At 41.4% G+C, this 19,418-nt stretch overlaps 1 protein-coding gene across 4 annotated transcripts in view; it reads left to right on the forward strand.

Annotated features, from left to right (window-relative positions):
- PRKN (parkin RBR E3 ubiquitin protein ligase) overlaps positions 1–19,418 on the forward strand; it is a 982,733-nt gene that overhangs the window by 831,283 nt on the left and 132,032 nt on the right. For all 4 annotated transcript variants that reach the window (XM_072994451.2, XM_078383207.1, XM_078383208.1 and 1 more), the window contains one exon: positions 2,415–2,564. In XM_072994451.2, coding sequence (XP_072850552.2) covers positions 2,415–2,564 — 150 coding nt within the window. The remainder of the gene's footprint in view (positions 1–2,414; positions 2,565–19,418) is intronic.

Raw genomic sequence — 19,418 nt, forward strand, 5'->3', positions numbered from 1 at the left:
ATTTCAACGCATTCCTATGGGAAACCGTGCCTCGCAAGAAGAACTTTTTGCTAGATGGCATTAACCATGGAGCGGATAAATTTCGTCTTGCGAGGCACCACTGTAGTTGGTCCTGTTTCTCACTCTGAGTAGGTAGATCTGTGAAGGACTGTACTGCCAGCAGGCTGACTCAGCTTGACCAAAACAGTGAGAAGGAAGGGATTCTCTGGCACTTTGTGAGAGGATATTTGAACATTTAGCAAGGAGGAAGCTTGTGGGGGGGAGAGATCTGTCAGGTATCCTGGCAAGTGACAGCTTTACTGTGTTTTGGATATGACCTTTTCTCCCCTATGGTTTGTAAATGGGTTAAGTCAAATAGAGGAAAGGAAAAAAAGTAAGTGGCAGAGAAAAGTGTAACTCTCCATTTTGTAAAGTATTTGCTTATGATTATTTAAACATTTGGGAGAGTGGAATTGCAAGATAAAATTAATTCTAATCCCCTCTTTTTTTAGTAGTGTTCTCTTCTCCTGGCCTTATTTATGTAGTTATTAATAAATGTTAGTTATTATTACTTACCTTCCTATCCCACTTTTCCTCCAGTGAGCTCAAGGTGGCACACATGGCTGCCTTATTCCTACTTTAACTTCACCACAACCCTATGAGGTAGTCCGATCTCAGAGAGGATGGTTGGCCCAAGGTCACTCAGTGATTTTCATGGTTCAACAGGGGACTTGAACCTAGAACTCCCAAGTTCCAGTTCAGTACTCTTAAGGATGCACTAGACTGGCTGATAAAATCTAAATCCTGAAATGGTAGATGGAATGTCTTGTTTTAAAGCAACTTGGGAAGTCATAATTTTAAAAGTTCCATATATAAGTATTGAAAATGTATTTCACCATACACACAAACTGCAAATGGCTGGGATGAGTGAAAATATTTCTTCTTCTTCTTCTTCTTCTTCTTCTTCTTCTTCTTCTTCTTCTTCTTCTTCTTCTTCTTCTTCTTCTTCTTCTTCTTCTTCTTCTTCTTCTTCTTCTTCTTCTTCTTCTTCTTCTTCTTCTTCTTCTTCTTCTTCTTCTTCTTCTTCTTCTTCTTCTTCTTCTTCTTTGTTTTAACTTTTAGGGGAAATGGATTGGTGGGTATAGGGCACTCAAAAATGACATTTTCCTGCCTCTAGGAAAATGTCATTTTGGAGTGCCCCATACTCCATGGACAGTCTCCTCTGCCATCTAAGAAATCTACTACTTTATTTAGTTACCCTCATAGAGAAAGCCACTGTCAATGAAGGTCTGGCTTTCTCTCTATAGCCTTCTCTCTATCCATTTAACTTCATGAATTCATGGCAGAGTTGAGGCTGGTAACAAAGATTTATCTCCTGAAAAACAACACCAATATTGCAGAAGTTTTAACTTTGCCAGGCTGGCTAGCTCTGTATTTGAAATCAGTCATGCTTACAAGTGTTTTAAGTGAAAAATCACGTGAAAAATTATGTGGGTGCTTTGCTCAAGACTCAGCTATATCTGCAGCCGTTTTAATGGCATCAAATATACTTCTAATGGGTCCAAAGCAAAGGGTAAATACCTATATAAGCACCTGACCATTCCAAAACCTCTTTCCGGATCACCTTATGAAATCATTTCATCTATTTTATATAAGTCACAGCAAGCAGAGGTTAAGGAAACGAGCAAAGAGGTATGGATCTTATCCCAGTTTGCCATTACATCTAGATTGGTTTGGTGTGTGGGATAGCTCTAAAATATTCATTAGAAACAAATTAAGATTTCTTTCCTCCTGAGGAGAGGGAGGTTAGTAAATATAACTGAAAGCATGAATCATATTATCAATGAAAATAGCATTCAGCTGTTTGATAAGCTTGTCTGCCTAACTGAACTACATAATTTCTTACTGAAATGATGCAGAATTTTTTTTTTTAAAAAAAGATACATAGAAAATACCACTTCAGCAGTAAAGAAGGGAGACAGTACTGGATAGTGACATGTGTGAATGCATTTAGTACGATCTTCTTTTTTTCAGATTTGTGTATTTCTTTGGCTTTCTGTATTGCAAAAAATAACACTTGATATGTGCTATAATGGCATGATTTTTTTAGCTGAGCCAATAAAAAATGTCAAGTTCTGTAGCAAAATATGGCTTTCCCGTCAATTTGAACCCAGTAAATCACTTCTCTTGCCTATGACTTACAACAACAGAACTGATTTTTAAGGAGTATTTACACATGAAAATTAAAAGACAAAACAAAAGAGTAGAGCCAGAAATTGAGTACTTTTGGGTAAGTGCTTGCAAGCATGACTGATTTCAGCAAGAAAAAGATTAATAGGATTAATAGGATAGACTGGTGAAATACATTATTGGAAATTTTGAAAAGCATTTAAAACTACACTAAATGCATTCCTCTCTCCCCCTCCCTTTTGCAGTACAATCGTTACCAACGCTATGGCACTGAAGAGTACGTTTTGCAAATGGGTGGTGTCCTGTGTCCCACCCCAGGATGTGGTGCTGGCCTGCTTCCTGAGCCAGAAGTGAGAAGAATAGTCTGTGAGCCAAGCAATGGACTGGGCTGTGGGGTAAGACAATTGTCCCTTTCAGACAGTTCCATGGGGAATCAGGGAGAGATGTTAGTGCAATGGTAAGATACTGTATGTGCTTTGCATGTAAAATTCCCAAGCTCTGTGGCTGCCATGGCAAGGCTAGGTGAATTTTTTACTGAACATCTTGGAGAAGAGTTGCCAATCATAACTGACAATATTGAGATAGTTGGAACAATGGTTGTGAGTCAGTATATAATGCAGCATTTCATGTTCCTAAGGTGGATAAAAATGGGAGGGGCCAGAATCACTGAAGTTCTCTATCTCATTGGTGACTCTGATCTGCTCTTTGTACCAATATACAACAATGAATCCTAATAAACTATTTTAATGCAGAGTTGCTGCTCTGCAAGAATGGCCAGTTTGTCATGTAGAGCAAGCCTGTCCCAGAATGCTTTGCTTTAATTGGTTTGTGAAGTTGCTGATCTCAGTGGTTACCCTGAAGAGTGGGGTGTGTGAAAATGAGAAGCCAAGAGCTCTGACTCTTTTATAAACTCCCAATCGTCAGCAAATTGGTAAAGGTTCTAAAGCTAAAGGATTTGTTACTTTATCAGCAGCATTCTCTTTAAATCGGTTTGATGACAGAGAGAGAGGGTGGGAGGAAACTAAATGAGTAAAAGGACACTGGGTGTTTTCAGTAAATCAATGAAGATGGATGGAGATGATGCAAATGAATTGAATGGAAGCTGCTTTTGAATAAGTAAGTTTGGAAAAGAACTGGAATGTATCCATCACACCTCAGCTTCCTCCCGTGTTTCATCACAAAGCATAATGACCAAAATCCTTTTGCTAAGCATAGCAAATTTCACTAGAGTAGGCCCACTATATCTGTGGAGATTTATTGAGTCAACCCCTCCATAAGTTCCATTGATTCAAAAAAATCCTACTCTGACTGCAACTTTCTGTGCTCAAGTATGTTGCAGTTAGAGTATGCCCATTTAAATTAATGAAACCCATGGAAGAGTTGAAACACCAAATTACTATTGATTTAATAAGCCAACTCTAGTGTAATTTAGCATGTTAAGCAATAGAATTTTGGCCACTATATGTCAATAACACCCTGCATTCATCAAATAAGAAAAGTTAGCACGTAGAAAGGTCTGTTTGGCTGCTTCATGGCTTTGGAGTTGAGGATTATCCAAAACATTTGTGCGAATCTGTGCGTTTAGGAAAGGTCAGTCCTACCATTAGGCAGATGAAGCATCAGGCAGAAGGTTTTATTGTTGTTATGTGCCATCAGTTCACTTCTAACTTAACAGCAATCTTATGAATTAATGACCTCCAAAATGCCCTCTCATTAACAACCCTACTCAGCTCAGCAGCAAATGTTTCATCATTTAATTTGTTATTTTTACTGCCAGGGAGGGGGAAAGGTGCTTCAGGGCTCTTTTGGATTACGTGCTGAAATAACTTGACTAGTTTTTGCCACTACATATCTTTATATTAACGGATGGTTTTGATGATGAAAAGATATTATTACTGTATTTGCTAGCGTATAAGATTACTTTTTTGCCCTGAAAACATGCCTCAAAGTGGGGGGGTCGTCTTATACACCAGGTGCACTTCAGTTGGGATAGACATAGCTGCCCATAGTGGCCTTCCAATGCTCACCCGGTGCCCATAGTAGCCTCCCGATGCCTGCCCACCTCATTCTACATACCATCCAGTATCGCGCGGTATCCAGCGCGGCCGCGGCGAGCATCAGCAGCAAGACAGGGGTGCCAACCTTTTCAACGTGACCGGCCCATTCTGCTCAGCGGGAAGCAGCAGCGCTCCGGCCCGCCCCTTGTCTACGCAGAGCTCACACATGCGCACTTGCACACTAGTGCTGGTCACAGGGAGATGCAGGGGTGGGCCAGAGGTAATGTGGTCGCGCTGCAGCCGTACAATGGTGACAATGAATAGCACCTTTTATTTGGTGTGTGGAAGGTGTGCGGAAGAGGGGGTAGTCTTATATGGCGAGTATATAACAAACTCTATATTTTGAGTTGAAATGTTGGGGGGTCGTCTTATACGCCTAGTCGTCTTATACGCCGACAAATACGGTAAGCATCATTACTAGTATCGGTTTTGTTATACATAAATTTCATGTCATCCTGCACATATTTGTGTCCTCTACAGTGGCCATTCTCAACCTTTTTTTTCTTTTCTGCCATGGCCCTTTTAGGACCTCGTCTCAGGTTCCAAGGGCCCCCATCAAACAAAGATACAACATGAAGAGATCACTTTCAGAAACTTCTCACATTTTTCAGTCTGTGGCTCCTGTCAAATGTGCTAATGGCAGCTCTACAGAATAGGAGAGAAGTATTAAAAATAAATGTATAAGTAGGGATCCCCCCTCCAAGTAACACAAGTGACTCTGTGTAGGGGTGCCATTCCCAAGGTTGCTAAGCTGTTGGCTTAATCTACAGTAGCAGGGCAAACCCTCCTGGATGACATCACACCTGCTTCTGAGGGACGTGACTACCCATTCTTCTTCTTTCTCATAGGTGATAGAGAGCTTGCTTAAGGGCCTCTTCCTAGGCCTATCATAATGGCATTATGTAACCATTGTCCTATCTGAACTCTGTCAACTATCTGTGAGCTTGTAAGGTTAATAAAAGCACAGTCCTCCTGGAGGCAGGGCAGGATTCATTCAGTATGATTCTACCTCTTCTACTAGTCGCCCATCAGGAGCACTGCTGGCAGACATCCCTATGTGTGGCTGACTTCTTTAACTTCTATCTTTAAGAGACTATTTGCTATCCTAATTACTTGTGATCACAAAGCCCATCAGCCTTCTCATTTCGTGGCTCTAACAACTCTGTTATACCTTTTGAACTAAAAAACCCCTCAAACCATATATGTCAGTTTCCTCAGATAAATTGTCCTGAAACATTGGAAACTAAAATGAAATATGTTTATTTAAGCAGTTATAGTGTACATACAGTGGTTAACCAGTACTGATGTTAATTGCTAATTATTTTAGATACAATGTCTACCTTTCATTTTGTCAAGGCTGATTCCCCATCCTACTTTCTGAAGGCAGTTGATGAGGATCCACCAACGACATGCAATGTTGCCTTTTGGTTTCTGTTTCCCTGAAATAGTGATACACTCGGGCTTGGATTGGCCATTGCCATAACAGCAAACATAAAACAATCCCTTTAGAACTCAGAGAGAGAAACACTCAGGGTACTCCCTCTTGTAAAGTTCCTCCAAAAATCTACCATATGGCCATCTTTCCAAAGCAAGAGATCAGATATCTCAACTGTTGAATTCCCTGTAATCCTAGAAGTGAGTTTCCTTACTGTTTGATCCTGCAATTTTAAGTATGTGAACAAACAACTTTTCATTCCCCTTGAATACTCTCATCCTTACTATTGTAAAAAAGAAGAAAAAGAAAAAGAAGAAAAGAAGAAAAGAAAAACAACATTTGTGAATGTATTGCTAAATGCTAGACACTGCGAAAATAAATTTATTTTAATGTGAGCTTTTATGGGAACAATCCAATTTTTCAGACTTCTTATTTTCTGAAGAAGAGGGGCATAGCCATGAAAGTGTACTCTAAAATAAATGTGTCAGCCTCAAAGCTGCCATAGTATTTTTGCCAATATGTCTTTTAAGAAATTAGAATCATTCTCATCACTGTAAAAATGGGGGAAAGTAACCGAAAGTTCTTTATGGCCTCTGTGAATCACACTGTGGGTGATCCGTGCCTGCGCAGAGCCTCTTCAGAATATTCTAGAACTTCTGCGGTAGCAAAAAACACATTAGAATAGACCCCTCCCCCTTGGTATAAGTATCTTGGTGCCAGGACTCTCCCTTTAGTTTCTTTCAACCGGCGCATTGAAGAGCCTCTTTCGTCTATCTTCTGTGAGTCTGAAAGCGAAACAAGTCAATTTTTGACTGCTGAACTTAAAAATCTTTTTCTCTTAATAATCAGAGTTACATATACTGTTTTAATTTTTTTCTCTTCCATGCCTCGGCCTCCAACTGTCGCAACCCCCCATACCTCCCTCCCTCTGATTTTTCTTCTCTTTATTCTTCATGCCCCCTTTGGGCCCATTCAAGCACTGTGTGATTTGTGATAACATGTGCCTCTTTTGTTTAGGTGAGGCGCATTAAACCTCCTTGTGCCCTCATTGTAAAAATTTCAAATGAGGAGTCATCTGATGCGCCTTCCACTTCATCGAAAACTTCTAAAACACACAAGTCTAAACAGCCGACATCGAAAACTTCAACATCAAAGCCTTCTGAATAGCCTCCTTCCGATCCAGTTCCCAGTCCCCCGCAACCAAAACGATCTAAACAAACCAAATCAAAGACCTCTACAGTCCATTCACAGCAAATTTCTGAACCCGGAGATTTAATTTCTGTACCTTCACCCTCTGATGATGAGGGACTTCCAATTCATCAACCGGTTTATCAGTCACCGACATGGGACGAGTGAGTAGACCGTCTTACTTCCTCGCCTAATAGTCCCCAGCACTCTATCTCTTCTCCTAATCTGTCCATTGACGCCTCACCAGAGAAAAAGGAACCAGAGCCTCAGCCGGGCACAGCACCCTATTCTATGTCATTGGGCTGGCTTCCAAGGCCACCAGTGTGCTGTCAGGCACATCCATCATATGAGGCGATTCCACAAGCACGTGTCGATCAATCCTGCACACAGCATGCTCAACGGGTAGACATTTGCCCCAATCAGTGCTTCTCTAACCTGCTGGCTGTGGATACTCGACCGACCACCTCCTCCAGTCAGATATTAGCATTGCGTCGCAAACCTCCATCTCAACAATCTTCCGTGTCGAAGAGTTCTTATCACTTGGATGCACGCAGCTATCATATGACTCTTTATCAACCATCAGTGAAAATCAGGGCAGTTGAGAAACACACTTTCACCCGCGAAGCATTCGCAGCCCCTATGACTACATATTTTCCAGCTCAAAATGATGGAAATCATTCCTCTTGATTGGCATCCTCAGCCTCGATTTACTCTACAGACCTACCTATGTGTCCATCGAATCGGCCTCAGTTGCCTTTTCAACACCATGGAGACACTGATTCCAATATCAATGACCCTCAATATCCATCGTGGTCCATGGATGCTCCACTTCAATCTTTCTCAGTTGCTAGCCCTCAACAACGACACCAACCTAGATACACAGTCTGTTAATATTGAGACATAGACCTCGATACTGAGATCCCATCTGGTTTACCTCCATCCATGGACGCACCTTCAACATCGATTCCGGTCAACAACTCTCAACGTCGACAAATGTCCATGGACATGCCACACTCTTCTGCGGCAGGCCACCGTCAACATTACTATGACCAACATCCTCTCGACACCGAGATCGATCAACGTTCTATTGACTCCAGGCTCGATCCTGAGGTCTCAGAGCGTGGTTCTTTACCACAAACTCTATCTCTGCTTCTCACAACTCCAGATTCCGACCTCGCAGACGTAGATCCTCCATCCCCAGCAGAGGATTTTCAAACTTACGCTCAACTCATGATCCACATGGCTAAGTCACTGGATCTTCAAATCCATCGCCCCACAACCAAACTGGTGGATCACCTTTATGATCCTATTTACAAGGACGCAACTACCCTAGTCCATATTTCCATGCTAACATCTCTCCTTAGCACTGCTCAGCAATCTTGGACTAAACCAGCCTCCTCTCATTCAGTCTTGAAAAGAATCGATAATCTCTATTGGATACACGACCCTGGAGCACTTTTTCTCAAGAAACATCCAGCCCCAAATTCAATATTTGTCGAGGCCTCACAATCCTGATCTCGAAACCGACAATCCCTTATCACACCTAACAAAGACAATCGAAGAATCAACTCTATGGGCAGGTGGCTTTACTCATCAGCAGCTTTTATGATGAGGGTAGCTAACTACCAAGAAGCTATGGGGGCATATCAACGCTTCCTTTGGGATAACATGGCCACTTTTCTTGACTCTTTACCAGAAGACAAGAAAGTGTTAGCACAAACCTTCCAACAGGAGGGCCTCTCTGTCGCCAAACAGCAAATGTTCTCTGCCAAACACATGGTAGATGCCATGGCTAAATCCATGGCTACCTCTGTCGTGCTCAGACATGCTCAGACTCAGAGTCTTCACCAAGTGCATGGCCCCAGTGGCTGCTTTCCTCAGGCCTCAAAAGATCCTTGTCTTCCCATATATAGATGACTAGCTACTTATAGCTCATTCCTGCCATGACGCTCGCCAAGACACCCTTTTCATCTTATCCCTCCTTCGTGATCTCGGTCTCATGGTCAACATGTAAGTATCCAAAATGAGCCCTACAAAGGTTATTCATTACATTGGGCATCCATAGACTCCACCTGAGCTTGCGCATTCCTCCGGCTCAACAAACAACAAAACTTCATCTCCCTTCTCCAAGGTTTCACCCTCCATGCCTTGGTTCCTGCCATCCTCGTCCAACGTGTACTAGGCACCATGGCCTCTATAACCTCAGTCATACAACATGTATGCCTGAAGATTAGGTCTTTACAGTCATGGTTCCTCGCATTTTTCGACCCACTGACAGATCCTTATTGCAATTACTTCAGCTCGCCGAGCAAGTGACCTTGTGGCCCTATGCCATGATTATCCTTATATACAATTCTATCCTGATAAAGTAAAGCTGTTCCTCAATGTCTCCTTCCTCCCTAAAGTGGTGTCTCAGTTTCATCTCTCTCAGCCACTCATCTTCCCATCTTTCTTTCTGTCACCATCCACAACCCATGAACGACTTCTTCATACTTTGGACATCAGGAGGACCCTCTCCTTTTATTTGTCACGAATGCAAGCCTTTCGATTTTCCCCATGCCTGTTTGTCACTTATCAACTCCCTAACAAAGGCCTACAAGTCTCCTCCCAGACAATCTCCCGCTGGGTGGCCTCTACTGTTCAGCTTGCATACCAGCTTGCTTGACAGCCGGTCCCACAAGCTATTCACCCTCATTCCACCAGGGAGTTGATGGCCTCTACAGAATTCCTACGTGGTATGCCTCTCCCTGACATCTGCGCCTCAGCTACATGGGGACAACCATCTACATTATAGACAAGATGTTCGACAAAAGTCTGATGCGGCATTCGGATGTCCTGTTTTGGCTTCTGCCTTGGTGTGACACCTTGCCTCCGAGTAAGACGGCTTGCTAGTCACCCACAGTGTGATTCACAGAGGCCACGAAGAAGAACGGCAGGTTACTCACCTGGAATTATAGTTCTTCGAGTGGACCCCTGTGATTCACACATCCCACCCGACCTCTCCTTTGTCACACCATGCAATATTTTTTCTCCTTGTGGCAGTTGACAGAACTGAAGGGAGAGTCCTGGCACCAAAGTACTTATACCAAGGGGGAGGGGTCTATTCTAATGTGTTTTTTGCTACCACAGAAGCTCTAGAATATTCCGAAGAGGCTCCACGCAGGCGCGGATCACCCACAGTGTGATTCACAGAGGTCCACTCAAAGAACTACAATTACAGCTGAGTAACCTGCTGATCAATTTTATGTTTTAGTTATATTCTGGAATGAAAAGTATTTTTCAAAACTAATGTCCCAAGACAATGGCTGTGAAGGATCTCTGTGCCACCAAGTTTAATACCCAGCTTTTCTGATAGGAGGTTTGCCATGCACATTGCCATGCACATTGACAAAAAGCAATGAAAGATTCACCGTGTGACTAGTATTATTTTGTATACAAAAGCAAATAAAGACGGTTGACTTTATGTCCCCTGAGGTGAAGCCTGATACAGTATTACTAACACACATCAAACTGATTTTTCAAATCTGTAGTTCCTGTTTTGAATCTTTAGTTTAACTACAGATGGGATCTAGATAGGATTAATTTTGAACTTTTGTGCAACAACAGAAACAAAAGTAGTGTGGCATTTCCAGACTAAGCAGGTTTATTTCAGAGAGATCATTTGTGGATTGCAATCTGCCTCATGGCGCAGTGGTTAAACTGGTTAAACTGCAATACTGTGGTGAAGAATCTGAATTTGATCCTGGGCTCAGGTAGTCAGCTCAAGGTTGAACCAGCCTTCCAGCCTTACAAGGTCAGTAAATTGAGTACTCGGCGTGCTGTGGGGAGGGGGGGCAATGTGTGGCCGGCATAATTAAATCATAAACCACCCAGAGATAGCTTTAAGTACTATAGGATGGTATATAAGCAGCACACACATCACATTGCACTTTTCTATTTCTTCCTCTCTTTTCCCCTCTGCAAGTTCTGCTCTGCTCAGCTTGATAAAGGTCTCCTGCAGAATTCAAAAGCTGGTCTTGTTGATATTTCAGTAGTCCAAAAAAGGTATTGCCCACCCTTGTATCTGGACTGTACAGTATGCATCCTCTGTAAGGCTTATTTTGACTCCCATTGGAATGAGGGAGGAATGTTTTGCAATTCAAAGCATGCTGTTTCCCTAAGAATGATTATTCCACATGGCTTTGCTGTTGGCTAATCCTCTCTATTTTTTTATTTTATTTTTACTCATAAAAATACTAATTTGGTTCTCAAGGTGTTGCCTCTGCCTACTGTTCTTCCACCTTCATTGCTATTCATCAGGCCAATCTCTCTTGCTTTCATAGCAGTGATGTAAAATGTTGACAGGAAACCAGCAAGAAAATATGGAAGCCATTACATTCTGTGCCAGCTAGACTGCCTGCTGGAAAAGCTGTGGCAATCAAGGCTCATGAGAGCTTGATAAATAAAACATCTTTGTCTTGTTGTGTACCAGGCCAGCATATTGCTTCCTATATATCAAAAAGAATGTTTACCATTCAAAGAGACAGAGCTCCCATTCCTGATCAGGTGAGGCCAATGTGCCAAGAAAAAATACACGATCTCCCTCTTACACTGGAGACGCCATCACGTGCCTATATAGTTCACAGTCCTATCAGTATGCACAGTACTGATTCTGGAATAAAAGTACGATAGCAAGAGGAGGAATAAAAGTCTTTGGTGACCTGTGCTCTGGTTTTTTTTTTTTTGTGATGTGGCAGATGCTGCTGGTGCAATTCAATAAAACAAAATCACATTTTTGGATAGTGTACAGTCAGTATCAGCCACCAACATACAGGTTTATTTCTATGAATAGCACATAGTGGGGCTGTCAGGTTGAGTTGTTAGCCCATTTCACCAGCCTTGCTTCAAGTCTGTTTCCTTATTCAGAAAATCCATGCAATTTGCAATCTAACCCTTCACTCATTATAAGGAGTTGCTATCATTGCTTACTATGAAGTGCTTAGCATCTAATTACCTTTTTGAGGTAGAAACTATAATATCATAGGTACACAGTCATAGCCCTATGTTAAGGATCAGTAATTCTACATAGGGGATGTTTCTTGCCAGTTGGATATTTGTAATGTGAAACAGTGGTTTCAACTATATGACAGGTTCAATTGTGTTTTGTCCAAGCATACATTCCAATGAGCAGACAAACCAAGGACTTAGATCCACTGCTCTGCTACTGGCAACCATCGTATTCCAAGATAGTGATGACTGTAATATGGAATGCCAGTCCACATCAACATTGCCCCAATAGCATATCTGTAAAAATGTGTGCCCCTACAACAATTTCCTAGCATTTCAGAACTTAAGTGAACGTTAACACAGCATGGTACACCAAGAGGTGTTTTCTTAATTGAATATAAAGGTAGTTTCTGGATAGAAACTACAGATGTAGCAGTTACTTCTATATTGTCCAGGGGGCCTTTTCCTAGTTTCAGTTTCAGTCTTTATTCTTTCTCAGATTGGTGTGGTTACTACTGATAGTAAGAACCTACCAGCACTCAATATAGCGTGGTCCTTTGTAACACATTCACAATTAGGAGACAGCTGCTGCTACTTCCCAATGTCTGCTGTCTGGAGTCATTGCCTTACTATGCCTAACCCTTGACAGTGATAGCCTATAATGCAGGAAAAAGTAGCCCATTTATGTTTTTTAGAGGAGGAAAAATGAAGATGGCCTTTCTAAAGTAGTAAAATAAAAAAAGATGTCTTCTTCCTTATACACAAGGGCTTTCATCCTCTTTTCATTCTATTCCATCTGCATTTTTAAGAAAATGTATTATAAATTTATTATCATGGGCAAGGTAACACTGGAAGACATCACTGAGATTAAAAAGCTGCCTCATGGCAGAATGTTTTCAGGACATCATCTTGTGACTTTCCTCCCCCAAGGGGAATGAAAATGAGACATGCATTCTCCATTATTGCTAAATGCTGAGTTGCTAGCGTATGCCACAAGCTCTAGGCAGTGATCACATGTAGCTTTCTTCTATTGAGTGTGCACTCTAGCCTGTGCAAAGCAGAATTCTGTCTTGTTGACACATTAGGCTTCGCTTTCTAAGCAAGTTGTTTTCACTGTTAAAATGTGGCAGGCTTTCTTGGGATGATGAAAGTATTGTTTCCTTGATATGTTGAACATGGTTTGCAATGATCTGGAAGAAATGCCAAGAGCATTTAGCATGTGCTGGATTGCTGATGGGTCTTAATTTCACTCTCACTATGCCACTCTGCAATGCAATTAAGAAGTGCCTCTGCTGTTAAAGGACATTATTATTTCTAGTTGCTGCACCCTGCTGAATTGCAATGCATTGATATTGTGGCAAGTACACATCAGATCACAGTGCTAGCGGCATAGAGCTGTATGGAGAAGAATTGCCATCATTGGCATGTACGTATGGAAAAGGAGCTGAAAAGCCAAACTAAAGCCAAGAATTCCTGCAAGGCAGAGTCTTTACACTTCAGAATAAGAATGCTGACTCTGAATCAGAACTCAAAACCTTTGCCTATATAACCTTCGTCCTTCTCAGTTTTTGCCAGCTTTCCAATCTTATTCTTCTGATACCACCTATGTCTTACACAGGAAGAAGTCATTGGCTAGGCAGCACATGGATTCTACATTGTATAGAATCTATAGGTACTTCTTGGAAAAGTTTTCTCCTTGCAGACTTCAGATACTGTCTAAAGATAACTAGTACTTCAAAGCACACACAGTGGAAGGCCCTCCGTCTTCCTTGCTAAGTGACTACATCTGATAGCTATTAAAAGAGTAGATATAGCAATATGAGAAGGAGGAGGGCCCATAGATGCCTTTCCCTCAATGTTCAGGGAGTACTTATTCCTACTATCACTGTGTGGCTAGGTGAGAGAAAATGACATTGAATTTCACTGCACTATTGGAAAGAATGCTACTACTGCCGCAGAGAGACCAAAACTGTCTGTGGCCATATGAGAGAAATCTGTAAGAGGATAAGAATGCTAGGACTGATTTTTTCCCCCCTGTTCTTTTAATGATGATGAAATTCTTGTCGAATCCTCTCAAGGCAGAAAGGGGTCTTTTCTCCTCTCCCACTGACAGTATATCATTTTCAACTGACTGCATCTGAAAACAGATAAGACAAATCAAGCTGAATCTAAAAATTAACATAATTGAGGACAAAAGTGGTGAGCTTTTTGCTTTGAACAAAGAGGTGCATCACTGAGTCATAGAAGATGAAACATTAATGCAATCAACTAAGGATATGGGCTGACTGGGAATGACAGAGACCAACGGCAGGAGCCCAATTATAGAACAACCTTATCTGAGCAATCATCAGCAGATTTTTCACATATGAGCAGGAATAAGGCACACAGGCTGAATTAATTATGAATATTTTTAATAAATATAAAAGAGGTAAATCAAAATCTAGCTAAGCTTAACTAGTGCATTCCACAAAAGGCTTTCACACTCATCTTGTTATAGCCCTGTCCTGTACATGAAAGCTGTTTAATCAATGAGAAAAGGTAGGCTACAAGATAGAAGGGTGGATTAGGATGAGCCTTATTGACCCAGGGTTTATAGTTTATGCTTGCTTAAACTTTTGATAAGACAAACATAAAAAATACCCTCCTTGGCTGTCATTTAATCTTTTGAAATGACCAATGAGCCACTTTCACAATACATTCAGACATAATAGGATTATAGTGGCTCATCATCAGTCAAAAAGTCCACAAGTGGACATTGATTAAAGAATGGTGAATCAGTAGTACAACCTTGCAGTACAGATGGACATGGAGAGAACCTTGGAAGTAAGAAAACAAGGCCATAAATCTTGGTCTTGCGAGAAATACCGTAGCAGGACTAGGAAGTATTGTTGCATTTGGGGTGTGACTACAGAACAAGAAAAATACAAATGGATCCATTGTGAAACCACACCTGGGAAGTTGGGTTTCCCCATGTGAATTTGCTTCAATTGACTATACTGTACAGGAGTCAGCAGAGACAGGGGAAGAAATTTTGCAGTTTAACTGTTTGAATCCTTTTCTCTCCACACCTGGTGCCTGGATCAACCTGTCCCCCTGTTCCTGTACCATTTTGCTTCTTTCTTTCTTCTTTCCTTTTAAAGACCTGCGGGCCTAGTGATAGCCAGCTGCCTGACCAAAGATGAGGATGAAAAGATTGGCAGAGAGACAGAAATATGTTTTCACTTCACCTTGTTTGCAGCTTCTTAAAATAGCTCTGCTTTGGTAGTTCAGATTTGCAGGAGGCACAGAGTAGGGCTGTCTCAAAGCTTCTTCCCCTCTTCCCCCCCTTTTTTTGGTCACCTACTTTGGAAGAGAAGGGAAGAGGGAAACAAGCAGACCCAAGCAGCAGGTGTGGGGAGGAAATTAAAAATGCAGGCAGTTTTCTTACTGCCCTGCCTCTCTCACTGCTGCTGGAGCTGGCTGGAATGGCTTGAAATATAATCACAGAATCATAGAATAATTGAGTTGTAAGGAGCCTATACGAGCATCGAGCCCAAACCCCATGCTCAGTGCAGGAATACAAATCAAAGCATCTGACAGATGGTTGTCCAATTTTCTCCTGAATACCTTCAGTGTTGCAGCACTAAGCACTTCCCAAAGTTCCATTGTCGTTCTGTCCTAACAGCTAAGACATTTTTCCTGATATTCATCCTATGGCTTCCTGTAGCTTAAACTCATTGTTTGTAGCCCAAAATGGCTAAAAAGCTCTCCACATCAGCTCAAGCGATCCCACCATCTGAAGCAATGTGAGTGCATCCACTATTAAAAAAAATCTAGAAGCCTCAACAGCAGAGGAAAAAACTATGGATTGGTGTGTGAGAGAGTGAGTGAGTTTGGGTTGATTCATAACACCTTTTACATCAGGCATTCAACAGAAAACAATGTGAATCAGACCATCCCAATCCTGTCAGATTTTCTGAATTATATGTCAATGTAGTCACACCCTTCCCCTTCACGGATTGCTGTCTTGTTGTGGTGAAGGGGCTTGAGTAACTCAGAGAAGCTATGGGCCATGCCTTGCAGGGACATCCAAGATGAACAGGTCATAGTGGAGAGTTCTGACTAAACGCGATCCACCTGGAGCAGGAACTGGCAAGACACTGCAGTATCTTTGCCAAGAAAACTCCATGAACAGAAACAAAAGGCTAAAAAATATGACACTGGAAAATGAGCCCCGCAGGTTGGAAGGTGTCCAACATGCTACTGAGGAAAAGCAGAGGACAAGGACAAGTAGCTCCAGAGTTAATGAAGTGGTTGGGCCAAAACCAAAAGGATGCTCAGCTGCAGATGCACCTGGAAGTGAAAGGAAAGTCGGATGCTGCAAAGAAAAATACTGCTGTAACCCTCCAGCCCAATTAGATGAAGAAGACATGGCAAAAGATGAGAGAGCATTGTCTTCCATAATCCTATGCGTGGATGATTTGTGGCTCAATTATGTGAGAGGAAAAGCTTCAAGCAAAGAGGTCTGGGAAGCGTTAAGAGCCATCTACATATGACAGACAGCTGGATCTAAAATGATGATTGCTTGTAAGCTGTATAGAAAGAGGCTACTCTCTGAGCAAAGCATAACTATCTCCAGGAATTTTCTGAGTTATTTCTCCACCTGCAGGAACGTGACACGGCTTTTCCGGAGGCACACAAATGCAATGAGCGGCCTGGATGAGAGCTGGGAGACGCTAGTGATAAGCCTGGAGAGCATGCCAGAAGCAAGTCTGATGGTGCATATTTATCAGGACGGGTCTTGGAGGAGGAAAGGAGGAGACATGAGATGGCTGAAGACGTGTCTTTACCAAGTCTACGCAGACAGGGGAGTTCCATGTAGGATGAGGACAGAGAGAGATCCCAGAGAAAGTCCTAGCTGTAAAGAAAAAGAAATTTTTCATTGTGGCAGTGAAAAACATTTGGCTAAGAACTGTTTACGTCAAAGTGAAGATAGTCACAAGGACAATGGGAAAGTAAACAGAACTTCAGAGCATAAAACGAACTATGTATCAATAATTAATGCTAATGACCCTAACAATCAAGATATCTGGCTAATTGAATCTGGGGCCAGGCAACATGTTTGTAGACAGAAAACATGGCTCACAGAGTTAGCTCATTCTGCTAAGAAGCAAGTAAGTCTAGCAGATGGAAACAGCATTGAAGTTTGTGGAACAGGCAATGTGTATGTAAAAAGCCCGAAGAAAACTTTGACAGATGTTTTGTATGTGCCAAAGATTAGCCATAATATAATAAGTGTAGCATGCTTAGACAGAGAAGGTTTTTCTGTTAAGTTTAAAGGAGGAGTTTGCAAAGTAGAAAAGGAAAATGTCCCAGTTGCTACAGGGCATTTAAAGGAAAATCTCTATGTTTTGAATGTATCAAAAGAGATGAAATGTTCTACTAATGTGTTAAGTAAGCCACATTGTAAGTGCATACAGGTATATCGTTTACACAGAAATTTAGGACATGTAAGTTTTGATGCGTTAAAGAAGACCCAACAATGTGTGAGCAATTTAAATTTAAAGAGTTGTGATAAGTATTTAGATTGCAATGTTTGTAAGGCTTCTAAATCAAAAAGACATTCTGTAAGCAAGAAAAGCAATAGATACGCGAAAAATGCTTTAGTCTTGTACATATGGACATCATGGGTCCATTTCAGGAGTCACTTGGAGGAAATAGATTCTGTTTAACAATTACAGATGATTTCTCTTTTTTTACCATTTCTTTATTAATTTTCCAATCTATCTACGTTGTTTGTGCTTATCAGACATCATGTTACATACTTGCTTACAATTATTTGTTTTTTACATCTCAGTGTCTTCTCGATTATCCCCCCCAAATTCCGACCTTCTTTCAAACCATTCATATACAGATTTTAGTATATAGTATAGCTACTATCATAATATTACTCTCATATTATATAAAGTTCTCAAGATCTTCTAATAACATTCTTATTGAAAGTGGTTCCAGATCCATGACCCAGCTTTATATCTAGTTTTGTCTGCCTAAAATAAAAAGTCACCATATTACATCTTTACCCTGATTCGGGCTCCCTTATTTCAATTTAGTTCTCCTTTTAGTATATAGAATATACCCTTTAACAGATCCAAATGATAAATATAAACATGTTTCCGATATTAAGGGGCCCTTCCTTGTTTTCCCTTTTTTCATCTTTCTAGGTAATTCCCTCTCTGGTTCCTCTTTTTTCATTCCCTGCTATATCTCTAAACATGCTGTCATCTTTCATGTCTTTAAAACCATTTTGTAGATCTGATTTATGTCCATTTTTTGTACTTGGTCTATCTTCAATGAGTCTTCCAGGCTTTTTTTGGTTAATTTTGCTGTTTTTTTCCCTTTGTCTTCCCTTGGTACTCTCCTCTGGTCCAAGACTGATGTTTCTCTTAGATTAACTTTCTCAAGCTGCTGCTTGGTTTGGCATACATCATCTGTGATACTCCCATTTCCTTCCTTGTTCTCAGTTGCTTGTGGACTATAGTCCTTCTGATGTTGATTGGATAATTTTGCCTCTTCATAATGAGATGCCACGGTCGTTAATATTTGTTGAAGCATAAATTTTACTTCATTCCAAAATTGTCCTTGTTGTGTCATTCTGTTTCTGCTGCCTAGATGCTTATGAACAGATATTCCAAATTTCCAGAGTCATTTCAGGAGTTCCGCTTTGGCTATGTAGAGTTGAACCAAATTCGACCCAAGGAACAGTTTTTGAAAAGTCCACTTTAGGGTTAATTCCGGCCAAATGCAAAGAGAAGCTCACGAGGAGATAAACAGTTTTTCAGCCTTAAGCAACAACAGAATGTCCAAGGCCACCTCTTCTGGGAATCATTCCAAACACTTTAGATAGACAAAACAATGTCCACACTTAATTTTCAGGAAGGTCTCTTAAGCTTATAACGCCAGGTTGTAAATATTCTTAAAGTATAGTTTAAAAAAGTTACTTTCTTCAGCTATCCCTCTCACCAGATTTTCTGCCGCTTTAAAAAGTTACTGAGATAAGATAGCAATTCTTTATTTTCCATATGTAGGGGTACGTAGGCAATTAGTTGCAAAAGAATTCTCACCCGATGGAAAAACAGCGATGCCAGGTGCTGTTCCTTGCTTCTCTCAGACGGCTGCCAGCGACTTGGAAGCTAGCCAAAGGTGCTTATTTCTGCCCATTGGCTGATTAGGGAGTTTCCTGGATCGAACCGGGGTGGCCGCTGCCCCCCATGATCAACAGGCTTTCTCCCCCAGTTCACCACCCCTCCAGGGTGGTTCCGACACCCTACAGTGTCCCAAAACGGGTCAGAATTCAGCCCAGGGGACAGAGCTCTGTCCTCCTGCTGCTGTCTCATCGCGACGTCAAGCCGGAAGTCTCCTATTACAGATGATTTCTATAAATATACTTAGGTTTTCATTTTGAAACATAAGAGTGAAGCATTCCAAAAGTTTAAGGAATGGGTGGCTATGATTGAGCCAGCATTCAGGCAGATTGTGGGAGAGAGCTGATGAGTAAGCAATATAGAGAGTGGCTAAAGAAAAAAGGAATACACCACAGAATTGCT

Source organism: Pogona vitticeps, chromosome 1, assembly GCF_051106095.1.
Source record: "Pogona vitticeps strain Pit_001003342236 chromosome 1, PviZW2.1, whole genome shotgun sequence".
Classification (NCBI taxonomy): domain Eukaryota; kingdom Metazoa; phylum Chordata; class Lepidosauria; order Squamata; family Agamidae; genus Pogona; species Pogona vitticeps.